The 12,500-nt window shown below is 39.7% G+C and overlaps 1 protein-coding gene and 1 pseudogene across 1 annotated transcript; one reads left to right on the top strand and one right to left on the bottom strand.

The window, feature by feature from the left end:
* Positions 1-756: 756 nt before the first annotated feature.
* LOC140931705 (uncharacterized) lies at positions 757-1,857 on the bottom strand (annotated as a pseudogene).
* A 5,845-nt stretch (positions 1,858-7,702) lies between these two features.
* Positions 7,703-11,038, top strand: LOC140930625 (uncharacterized). Its single transcript, XM_073380347.1, has 4 exons — positions 7,703-7,798; positions 8,083-8,219; positions 8,521-9,609; positions 9,952-11,038. The coding sequence occupies exons 3-4, from the start codon at positions 8,569-8,571 to the stop codon at positions 10,966-10,968; spliced, it is 2,058 nt and encodes a 685-aa protein (XP_073236448.1). The 5' UTR covers positions 7,703-7,798; positions 8,083-8,219; positions 8,521-8,568; the 3' UTR covers positions 10,969-11,038.
* Positions 11,039-12,500: the final 1,462 nt, after the last annotated feature.

Raw genomic sequence — 12,500 nt, 5'->3', positions numbered from 1 at the left:
ACCGTGAAAAAGTGCTGAGGCAGCATGCATATTTTCCAGACATGCAATAATGCACTGTTTGTACTTGGAGGTACATTTTGAGACTGCAAAGTTCTAATTGATTAGTGTTGTTGCAAAACCTTAAATTGATTAAATTCAAGATTCATGTTTCAAAGTTTTAAGTGTATTTTATGTGCATTTCTGTACATCTTGTCTGACTGGCTACAATCTTCAGTGTTGTATTTGAACCTACAACATTTTATCGTGATTAAATTTAAGCTTTGTGTTTCAAAGTTTCAAGTTTATTTTATGGTACAGTGTATGCCCATCTTGCCTGACTGGCTACAAAATGAAGCCTCCTGTATCGGTTGGAATTGAGGGGTTATCTGTCAAAGGTGGGTGGGTCAGAAAATATGAAAAAATGTATCAGAAAGGGGTGGGGCAACATTTTTCCTCTTCCCCTCCCCTTCCGCTGGTAAATAATTAACTCCTAATTTTGTGGTATGATTGGAACATTCGCCAGCAGGCTCCTGTCACCAGTTAATGCATTCCAGATGTTGTGCCTCTTGGCTGGAACTCAAGTTTAAACAAAACAATCTTATAAAGCAGTTTGTCATTTATTAATACACTCCTGTATCAAATTAACCTGCCCTCTCTTGATACACCCTGAAAGGAAAAAGCACTCAAGAAACAATGCATTGCTATTCACATGAAACTTTCATTATTGCACTGACATGTCATTCCTGTTTGATTACCGGTATATTATTTGAATTACTTTCAAGCAAAGTAATCTTGTAGTGTTGGCGGATCTAAGTTAAAGTATTGGGATGTCTGATTTGGATATAGGCATGTAAGAGCATTCCTGAGAATTGCACAAACGACATACATCTTTCCTACACTACTCAAACTAATTTTTAGATTCTTTTTAAAGTCCATAAACTTAAAATAATTTACAATGTCATTAAACAGCCATTCTACGGACTCCCGCACTGTACTCATAGACTGGTTGAAAGCAATCATTGGGGCAGTAAGGGCTCTATTTCGGAATGGCGTCTGTAAGTAAATTCTATGAAGGTATGCCGGATCACCGTACAAGCAAAATGGATTGCCAGCTGGTGAATTTGCAAAGCGTTGCAGGTCTTGAAGAAGTCCTGAATCAGCTAGCATTCCAGCATTGTGTTTACGACCCTCTGAAACAGTAAAAGGAAGTAAAAAATTGGTAAGGTACTAAAAATGCTTCTTGTACAGGTTTGTCACATAAGCCTCTCACTCTTTACCCCTGACACTCTTCCAATATTTCTTGTTAAAAACATAGAGAAATTGATATCGCCCACTCTCTCTTTGTACAAACCCTCCCGGCAAAACTTACCCACTGGACCAAATAGGTTACCAATTAAACCATTGGGTAGAGCCACACACTGGAATTTTAGAGCGTGAACCCTCTTATGCCGTTGTAGATGACTCTTTGGTGCTCTCCTGGTCTGCATACGAGTCGAACGGTCCATCAACGAACCCAAAACAATTATGTAAAGCAGCTCCTTTGCCGGAAATAACGTTACTGTAAATCTGTAATGCAGCTGGATTAAGCACATTGTGGTTCCACTGTGTTATGCAATGTCTGTGAGTGTTATATATAAAATCCAAGACGTCATTACTGACCATACTGAGAACTGGTACTGGCAGTCCGAATCGAGAAATCATGTCACTGTATCTGCAGGGATAACTTAATCTTCTAAGAAGAATGCAGAGACCTTCCATTCCGTCAACAACACTTCTTTGATAGCATCTGAAGCTATCAGGTATTTGAAGAACCTCTGAGAGAATTTGCAAGTCGTGCTTTCTAAATCTAAACTCTGCCAAGCACTCGGCATCGTTCATCTCATCGAGGGAAAACCTGTCGTATTCCTCGTACGAGAAATTGGGATTTTTCGGCATAAATTGCTCGTGTAGTAGCAAAAACTCATCTTCGTCTAGAATACCGTCCTCATAACTCAAAAGAAGTTGCTCTTGGACCTCGTGAAAAGAAGACATGATAAAATTATTGGACTGTTTCTCGATTTTCACGATAAATGAGCGCTGTTTTGTTTACATGTCCTAGTCCACGTTCAAGTGCGCGCTTAACATTTTAGTTTTCCCGCTGTGAACGACGTCCTCGGCCTAGTCCCTCAGCAACTCTACTTGTCATCGTCGTCCAATTCGTCGTCGTTGCTTAAGGTCCCTAATAATCCGTGATGTCACTGGCCGATGAAAAATGGTTTTAGACCTGCTGAGAGAGGGGTTGGCAACTGTTTGTTTTGTGGCTAAAATGAAACAGCATCCATAAATATGGAGTTATTTTGGATGCAAACATAAATTGGAAGTCGGAAATATCACAAGTTACAAATACAGTTGCAAAGTCAATCGGTATCATATTGAAGTGCAGTTTCTTTATTCCTAAAAAGTCTCTATGCATGCTAAAAGTGTCCTTAAGCGATTATGTCATGTTGCCATGGCGCTGAAAAACTCAGTTCTAAACAAACTCACATTTCAATCAAAATGGCGACGCTATCTATTGCATCGCTGCTTTCTTTCCTTTCAGACGAAAACAAATCAATAAAAAAGGAGAAACCACTTTAATTCTGATCATGTGGAAGCATTTAGTTACCAGCAAGGAGTTTTGCAAGGAGAAGTGCACACAAATACGAAAAAAAAGGTTTATAAAGTTTATACTGTCAAATCAAGCAGTTTCAGAGCTATTTCCTCCACCAAAACGGAACCCGACACCAGCCGATCATTTCACGTTGTATGAAGATCTAAAGGAAGATGGAAAGTTTACTGGACTCTGCTGGCTGCTCATCCCTGAGCCACCTGTTGCTAACAAGCTGCCTATGCCTTCCATCAAGGAAATTATTTTCTTAATTTCTTCAAGCTAGAGGGAGTCAAGGACAGCTGGATTGCTTGGGTCACCGTTCAAAATTAGATGAACATAAAGTCGCAAAGATTAGCCAGTTAACTGTGGGCCAAAGAGACAATAGCCTGCGAAAGCATCCGTTTCTTCTAGCTCTTCACCACTGGGGACCAATACTAATGCAGTTGCTACTGAGCTCCTTCGAAAGATACCATGGTATCTTGCTCATTGGTTTGACTTCCTTTCGACCACGCGCGTGTTGAGTGCGAAACAACCTTCTGATAAATACCCGTTCTGCTGTCGTATCTGCAAAAAGCTCTTGGTGAAACGAGAAAATCAAGTGGTAAACCTCTCAAAAGTAGAGAACTATATCCGCCTACGGAGAGGTTCTTCAGCCAGACGTACAGATGTAACCTGTTCCACTCCTGCACATCCTTCGAATCCTTTTACCTGCACCATCTCTCCGCTAGCGTTCCCTACCACTTGTACTTCTTCCAGCAGTGATGATCAAGTTGCCACAGATCACGAGTATCACAAAGAAGCTCACAAAATTGAATCTCAAGTACCTCCAAGGCTTAATATTTTATTCGGTAACCTGTTTGCTGTATTCATTTAACTTAAGCTTTATTTAGCGAAACATTGACTCTAGATCTCATCATTGATCTTAACATTTTATCAATTTTAAAACATGTATCGAAATTATAGCTTGCTTTGTTAAAATCTTTCGCCCACAAAGTAAAGTTAAAGTAGGAGTGAAAGGGGTAATGTAATTATAGAAATTTAAATCCTTGCGCTTTGTTATTGTACAAATGCTTCCCTAGATAGACTCTCCAGATGAAATATAAACAGTTCTCTCGCATGTCTTTTTTGACTATAAGATTACTATAGGAATCAATGCCAACCATGTCTAAAACTCCAAATTTTTATTAGCAATGCAAATACATATTATTTAAAATGAAAGTATTTATTTCAAATGTACTTTGCAACACATTAGAGAAAAACTAAAACTAAAGGTTATGGAAAAGATAAAATGTACCAAACATACCATTCAACTGTGTTTTTTTTCTTACCTTGAAGGTCGTGGTTACTTGGCCTTCACAAGTAAAAACACGGAAGTTGAAGATAGAGTTAGAGGCCCTTGGCAAAGCACTGATAAATGGCATTTGGAGTAACATTGCTGATGCAGTATTTAGGGTCAAGGAACTGAGAGTTGAATTATGTAAGTTCTTTCTCAAAGAAATTACGAAAGAGTGCTGTGCTATGGTTTCCAAGAAATACCTTTCCTTGCTCAGAAAGACGTCTGCTACAGAGATGCAAAGCTTGTCCCTAGCAAATATCAGCAATAAACTAAAGACCCGTTGCCCTTTACTGTACTCTGTTCTTATGACAACAGGTACCACTGGGAGAAAAAAATCTAGGACACAATCGTGGTTACCTGGTGTAGTGGTTGCAGCATCTGTTGTTTTGAAACAGCGCTGTCAAGATATAAATGCAGTACAACTGATGATCACACATTAACAAAGTACACGGGCTTTCATGTAAGTTTGTAATGAAACTACCTGAAAACTACATGAGCTTATACATTACATTTTGCACTGTTGCAAACATATTTCAAGTTCTTTATAAGCTCTCTAACTTGCAAAGAGCCCCCTTTGCTCAAGGCAAATTGTGCAAAACGCAAAGACAATATTTAGAAGGATTTGCAAGAAGTGGGCGCTTGTGTTAAATTTGGTTCCTTGTTGTTTTACTGAAAGGAAAAATTACAATAACATAAATGATTAATCGAATCATTTACTCAAACATATTTTCCTGAGAAAAAGGTGGCAAGGCATTACTAGTGAACATTTTGGCTGATAAAGGTTCTCAAACTTCAAAATATTGTTGTAGTCTTCTCTTTGCTTTGGTATAAAATCATTTTTCAGACCAGTTTGTATTTGCTGTTGTTGGTGTTTTTTGTCTCAGTTATGATTAAGGATGCAAGGTGAAAAAAGCAAAAGTTAAGCTAGTTTGAACTATTGTCAGCCGTGATAGAGTTTGAACCTCAACTTATTCATATAAAAATCTCTTCTGTACCCAAAACATGGTTTTTGTTGAACAATGACTCTATCTTTTTTTCGTTCTTTTTCTTATTCTTTGTTTGTTTCTCTTTAATATAGTCCATGTGTAAATTTCTGTTGGCCTTGAGGCTTGGTGTTTCACCTTCATTCTATAACAAAAAGTCTTATGTACTTGGTCTATTGTACAATGCTGAGATGCTGAAACAGAAAAAAGAGGATGAATCTATGTTAAGGTCATGTTTTGGTGAAGATCAGACCAAAGACCAGAATTTGCCATCTACATCACAAGCTTAAGAGCGGTTTTCTGTAAGGACCGACTAAGGGTATGCAAGATAGAAAAATCCGATTTTCCCAAACTTTTCCAGAAAGAAGGCCTTGGTGAACTGTTTCTAAAAATATAAGTTTCGGGTCGTTTGGGGTTTTACTTATTTTTTTAGCGAATTTTTTAAATTTTGGCCGTTAACGCCGGCTTTAATCACCCCGAAATATGCACTTTTGAAGAAGCTCCCATTAATACCTTGAAACCTTTCATAAAAAGATTAACCAAGCAAATTAAACTATCGTCTTTTCTCAGATTATCGGTGTCGTCAAATGCAAATAAAATGTAAACGTGAAAATTTGACAGATTTTCTAATTTTACACCTTTCAATGGTGATTACAACAACAGTATTTTGGCTAAATTCAAGGCCTAAAAAAGCACTCTGGTACATCGCTTTGACCAACAAAACTATACTACGAGGAAATATTATCATTTCAACTAAACATCGATGAAAAAAAAAATTGGGGTAAATGAAACGGCGAGTTCTGAGCGCGATTTCAAAACAGGTCATTTTATCAATTATGAGTGACCTTTGACCTTTCATATTCATGGAAATAAACGCCATGAGCTCTGACTTTTGTTTGCGTGATGACGTTTTTTTGGCTCTACCAGTTTGTTTTTACTTAGAAATACTTACCTTTTAAATTTTGAGCCATGCAATTAATTTGGAATAGTGAAATTGGAAATTAGAGACAGTTTGCTCAGACATGTCAGTTTTGTCTACCGCCGACTCTGTAGTACCAGTCTATTGATACAACGCAAATGCGGCAACAAATGCGAGGTAAATCAATGTGCGAGGTACTTGACTATGCTTTCTTGGATAGAAAGAACCGCATTCATGGAAGTTCCTGACAAAAATCGCCGAGCGCATATATCACCTGAACGTGCAACATGAACAAGCATTGAATGCCACAGGACACCCAGGATTGGATATGGTCGCGGAGAGGTCGGGACATCTTTGGTAGTTCAATTTTTTTTTGTTTTGGACTGATAAAAAAATCTTTTTTCCTGGATTATCGAGTTGTTCTCCGTAAATCGAGAAGAGCCCGCATTCCGAAGAGGCAGCACTGGCTTACTTCTTTGTCTTTAATTCACCTGTTAATTTGTACAGTGCAGTTTATTCATTGACTTCATTCAGTCATTGTGTACTTGCAAATGGCTTCGTGTGAGTATGGGCAGATTGCAGGAGGAACATGTGGTTCTAGTGTGGACAATCCGGAAAATGTGAAGAGCGTGATCCTCGCCAAGTGTACAAAAGCCGTACAAGGGCATCTACGTTCTTGCAACATTCGAGACGCTAGTTTAGACTCTGAACCAAAGCTGTTGTTGGCACGTGCAGGTACGTAAGGTAGATGTCTGTATTAAACAGGCCATCGTTAAAAAAAAAGAAAAAGAAAAAATAGACGCATAATTTAAAGAAAGGAAAATAAACGCCTCCCAATCTTTTTACATCAAGAAGAATCGGTATGAGACTAAAACTAAATGTAATTTAGCTGCATCGTGATCTGCCTTCAGACTGTTTTTATATTTTGAAAGGTGTCCGCAAATTTATCGAAACATCACTAGTTTTCCTACGTCTGCAGCCTGTAGATTTTAATTATTGTCCATAATTTACACACTAAATAAAACTGGACGATGTTCAAGGTTTAGTTGCAAGGGTAACGCGGAAAATGACTTGAAAGGAAGGCTTAATGAAGCGTGACGCTCAGCACCTGCTTTGATTGTTTAATGTCGTGTACTTCTCATTTTACTGCATTTCATATACAATTTTTACCCCGTTAATTAAGGGCCATGATTGCAACTTACAACGCTAAAATATTTTTAGACATATTCCTAAAACACATAGCATGTTATTCAAGAATGAATTTTACTGACAAAGATATGAGTGATAATTAACCCGTGCAGTAGCCGACTTAATCAAATTAAGATCAATATCAGAACATCTGAGCTGAGCCAAAACGCAAAAGTAAAAGCCTCCGTGTTTCTCAGCGAACACGCAAAATTTAAACTTATTCCTGATCATTAATACTTCAGTGCGTTGAGAAGTTTATTTAAAAAAAATTATTAATATTGCCTACATTTATAAACCATCTCAGATTTATCGCGAGCATTACAGCCTTGTTTGTTTCACAGGAACTTTAAAAAAGAGAGGAACAAAAACTGCTTTTGGGATGACTGGACGTCCAAAGAAAAATTAAAAATAAATCTTTTGATTTATCTTTTGGTGCATAAATTAACGATAAACGTGGAAGAAGCGAATAAAATGTGAATGACGCTGTGATATATACGCTAAAAATTGTTAAGGAAAAGGCACCTTACAACCTTTTTTTATCTTTGAAGGGATTTTTGAGTTAAACGAAAGTCACCTTGAACTAACAATATCCCCAAGACATCGAGACAAATTTGGCATTAGATGGCGTTCAAGTAAGAGGATATGCACTGCTCCCAATGAATGGTCATCGCATGGAACTTTAGTGTCAGGGGAGAGAGGAATATCGTCTCTACATTCCAAGCTACTCTACCAGCAAACCCAAGTGTTGCTTCCTGTAGGCTCCCGTGAGTGTTAAACCTGTAGTGATATTTTACAACATTGCCGGGTTTAGAGCGTAAAAAAATGGCAGTTTCAATTTCCTCCACTGCCATTTTTTGTTTTTTTTAAATTCATAATCGGATATACCCCCGCCCCCTAAAGTCTTTAAATCAAGAAACGTAATACCGAACAGTTTCAACACATAGCTGAAAAATTTCAAAAACTAAGAGCATCATGAGCAAAAACAGAAGCTATAAGAGTTTGGCACAGATTTTCTGAGTAATGTTCTGCAATCCATTATTTTTTCCAGAAATCTGCAAGCAATGCAGGAGAAAGTTGGAAGAAGCATCACAGTTATTAGTATTTCCCAGCTCAGAATCGACCACAGAAGCTTTAGGATCTAACGTAGACAAACCGGAAGAGCGGATATCACAAAATATCGCACAGGTAGATAGAGCTATATTGTATAGCTATGGCATGAACATAACAGATTATAACCTTGTCCGAGTGGCTTTTAATAGTTTAGTGAGGTTCAGCCAAAGGCGAGTTTTCCTCCCCTTCCCTTTTGATGACCCCAGCCTCCTTGCATACTACTCCTTTATATCATGTATTGATGCGAGAACACTTACATATCATTGCAGTGGTGATATGTACGCCGTTAAAAAAAGTCATTCGCTCTACAGCGGCGACATCGAGTTTATATATTTTTCTGCGCTAACTAGTTCATTTTCCTTTCTAACGCGTACAGAGAGAAGATGTGGAGAGTGAAGAAGTTGAAGACAACGTTAGCCAGTCAATGCACCAGCTGACCTTAAGAGACGAATACTCTCATCCACAGCTTGACGAATCAGGACACTACTCCGAGATCGACACTAGCCTGTATCAAACGGACTCTCAAGCGAGCAGCAGCAGCGAGAGTTCTAACGGCGATGATCCACAAATTAGTAGTCAAGTAACAAGACGTTCTCTGTTGAACGATTTCTTACGTTCATGTAACGCTCATACAGTCGGGTTATACAAAAAGCAATGGGAGGCAGCCAGCGAACGTACTAGAGCAAGCCATGTGTCAAAGGCGAAGTCAGTTATTGTTTCTGGCCTTAACGTTATTGCTCCAGGAGACGCAGGCTACCTCTGGGAGGCCGTGAAAAAATCTGGCTCAGTCGAGAAGGTACTTGGCATCGGTGAACGACAAGAAGACCGAAAATATCTAAAGGCACTGGCGGAGTCTTACCAAAATGCATCTACCTGGGAAACAAGGCGTCAGATATTATCAATCATGGCAGACCTGATAACGTTTAAGCGTATCCTAAACTACATTCCAGGGATCACCAAATACCGGTTCAAAATGGCAAGACAGCACTCTCTTCAATATGGGCGGGGTGCCTTGCCAGCCCGAGCAAAAAGTCCTAGGATGAGAGTAGAAAATAAACAGTTGGATCACTTTTTGACTTACATAACTAGCCCGCATGTGATCCAGGATCTTCCTTTTGGGCAGCAATATCTCCGCCTATCTTCTGGAAAGATACTAGAAACCCCAAATGTCATTAGGGCGATGATCCCTAACAGGCTAGTAAAGCAGTACCAGGCTTATTGCGAGGAGACGAATTTCACTCCATTCAGCCCAACAACGATGTTAAGAGTCCTGTCTGCCTGCGGGGCGACCGTAAGGAAGTCCTTGCAAGGGCTCGACTACATTGCTTCGGATCGCGCGAAAGGGTTTGAAGCTTTGTGTGGAATAGTGGACCAACTTAAAGAGAGAGGTCTGGACAGAGAGACTGCCAAAAAATGGAAAGTGTCTCTGAGGGAAGGCAAGCAGTATCTGAAGGCTGATTATAAGGTATCAGATACGATTTAAAACATGGTTAACTGAAAGTAAACCGGAATATATAACGAACTGCCACGAGACTGGCAAAATGGCAAAATCTGTTAACTTTGTCGTGAGGGCTTAATTAAATCAGGTGGGTTCTTTTCCAAACTAATTATACAATTGTTGGGCAAGAGAACACCGTTCTCTATACTGGCGACCGTCTTCGCCTTGCTAGGTGTGTACTTTATTCTGCCAAAGATTCATATTTTCTAATTGCTTTAACCAAACTCGGCAAAAATATTGCGTGTACAATAGATGAAAGCTCAGAAACTTCAAACGGTCACTAAATTTACTACTTTGTCTTTTTTGAAGGTTCATGTATCCGAGTCCTCCTCGGTTGCAGACCATTGCAGCGGATACGCTCTCAGCGATAGTAAGGACGATGAACTAAGATCCCAATGCTCTCATAATCATGACATTCAGTGTTCACAGTGTGAAAGTCTCAGTAATGTTCTTTTTTCAATTAAAACATTCTTGACTGAGTCAACGTTTGTACCTGAAGAACTAGAAGACGTCTTGTACACGCATAGTCATGCAGTCCAGGCAATCCACTCCTGGAAAGCACATCAACTCAGGTGTGTCAGGCAAGATACAGCAAGGAAGGCGTGCTTGAGCGCTTTAGATGAGACCTCTGTACTCATAACACAAGATTGGGCTATGAAGTTTTTACCGCTCAAATATAGAGAAAACCAATCAGATTGGTACGGGAAACGAGGAATATCGTGGCATATAAGTGTCATCGCAAGAAAAATGAGAGGGCTTTTAGAAAGTCAGTCCTTCGTCCACATAGTTGAGAATACATCACAAGACAGCTCAGTTGTAGTGCGAATTATTGAGCACACCTTAAGGTCGCTGAAAGAGGAGAATCCTAGAATCAACAGAGCATTTCTACGGCAAGATAACGCGGGATGTTATCACAGTTCTGCTATAATAGCATCATGCACCCTAATGAAGGCAAACACTGGGATAGACGTTTGCAGAGTAGATTTCAGTGACCCTCAAGGAGGCAAGGGGGCTTGTGACCGAAAAGCCGCGACTATCAAGGCCCATGTCCGCAGGTATGTAAATGAGGGCCACGACGTGCAAAATGCTGAACAGCTTCAAACAGCTATCCTGTCTAATGGAGGTGTCACCGGGGTTCGCGTTACTGTTGTTAATGCTGCCGTTTCCGCCTGTGAACTGCCTCAAGTAAAACTCGATGGTATCAGCACATTAAACAACTTTGAGTACTGCAAAGACAAGTTGACAGTTTGGAGAGCTTTCAACGTCGGAAATGGAAGGGAGATCAGCCAAACGAAAGTTCAAGGTAAAAAAAATATACGGGCATAGTGATATATAAATGTACTGTATTGGAGTGTTGCAAATACTCACTGACTTAGTCAGCTAATAATTACGGATAACGGGCATTGTTATACATTCCTAGACTTTCACTCAACTAAACAGGGACTGCCATTGGTTGATTCTTGGTCACGTGGCCTTGACTAAAATCAAATGTATCCCGATCGTGATACATTAAACAATGTATACCGCTCGGGATACATTGCAGCACGTGATCAAAGCTTTGTGGAAAGTGGTGTGACAGAAGGCGGGAAAAACACTGCCAGGTCCTGCCAGTTTTCTTTTTCGTGAATGAACACAACAACACAAAAACGAAGCCTCAAGCTAAAAAGCAACGATTTTTAAAGTTATCCCAGAAGTTCCCAGAAGAAAAACAGCAGCTAGTGGAGGAAAAAGATGCAGATAATATGAGGAAAGTACTTTTGTTTGTAAATCATTCATTCAGTGGTTTTGAGAATTAAATTTGTGTTGTTATAAGTACCGAGTCGACTGTTTTGGTTCGCTCCGGTTATTCTTTTGTTGCTGTTGAAGTGAAAGTCTAGAAGTATAACAAAACACTTAATGTCAGGTCCCTCGGGAAACCAGTTAGTTTTGTTTTCCCTCGAGTCCTGATGTTTCCCTCGACTTCGTCTTGGGAAACATCAGGACTCTTGGGAAAACAAAACTAACTGTTTCCCTCGGGATCTGACATTAAGTGTATAATATTAACAGAGTATATGAGAGTCTATACTAATGGCTACTATAGACAACTCAGTCAGTTGTGTACATGATAAATTAACAAACCTTTAAAAGACGCGAAAAACGTTTCATCTGAAATTAAAAAAGACTTCCATTTCAATGTTCGCTTTTTTAGTTGCTGATGTCTTACAAAGCTGCAAATTTACTTGCCGATTTTCCCCTGGTGACTTTGTAAAAGCATCCAAGGAAGCCTCAAAGAAACCAAGACCCAATGAAACGATGGCAGTAGAAGAAACGAAAGACGCTTGTGTCTTGTTCTCCTGCCCAAATGAAGGTTGCATCAAGGTATACGAGAGATACTCGAGTCTCGAAAGGCATATGTCGTTTGGCAAATGCGAGTTGATTCCGGAGAAAGAGACTTTGCTGGACAGGGCTAAATTAACGTACCACGCTATCCTTCAGGACGATATTGGCATTGCAAAAGTATTTGAAGGAAGGGAAACGGAGAAGAAGCACGGTGTCAGTTTACCTGAGGGTTGGGCATTGAAAACTGCAAAGAAGTCGTCACGGTTTAACGAATCACAAAGAAAGTACCTGGAGGAAAAATTTGAGCTTGGACAGCAAACAGGCCACAAACAAAACCCTGAGAAAGTGGCGAGAGATATGCATTTTGCGAAAAAAACAGATGGTTCGAGGCTGTTTTCGAGTGATGAGTTTCTTACCTCGCAGCAGATACAGTCTTTCTTTTCAAGATTATCGTGCAAGTTGCGTCACGCTGTAGAGGTTAGCGACTCAGATTTACAAGCTTCTCAGGATGAACAAGAGTTTTGCGACACCCGCCAGGC

Source organism: Porites lutea, chromosome 3 (assembly GCF_958299795.1).
Source record: "Porites lutea chromosome 3, jaPorLute2.1, whole genome shotgun sequence".
NCBI lineage: Eukaryota > Metazoa > Cnidaria > Anthozoa > Scleractinia > Poritidae > Porites > Porites lutea.
Note: the sequence above shows the minus strand (reverse complement) of the source record. Positions and strands in the feature narration are given on the sequence as shown.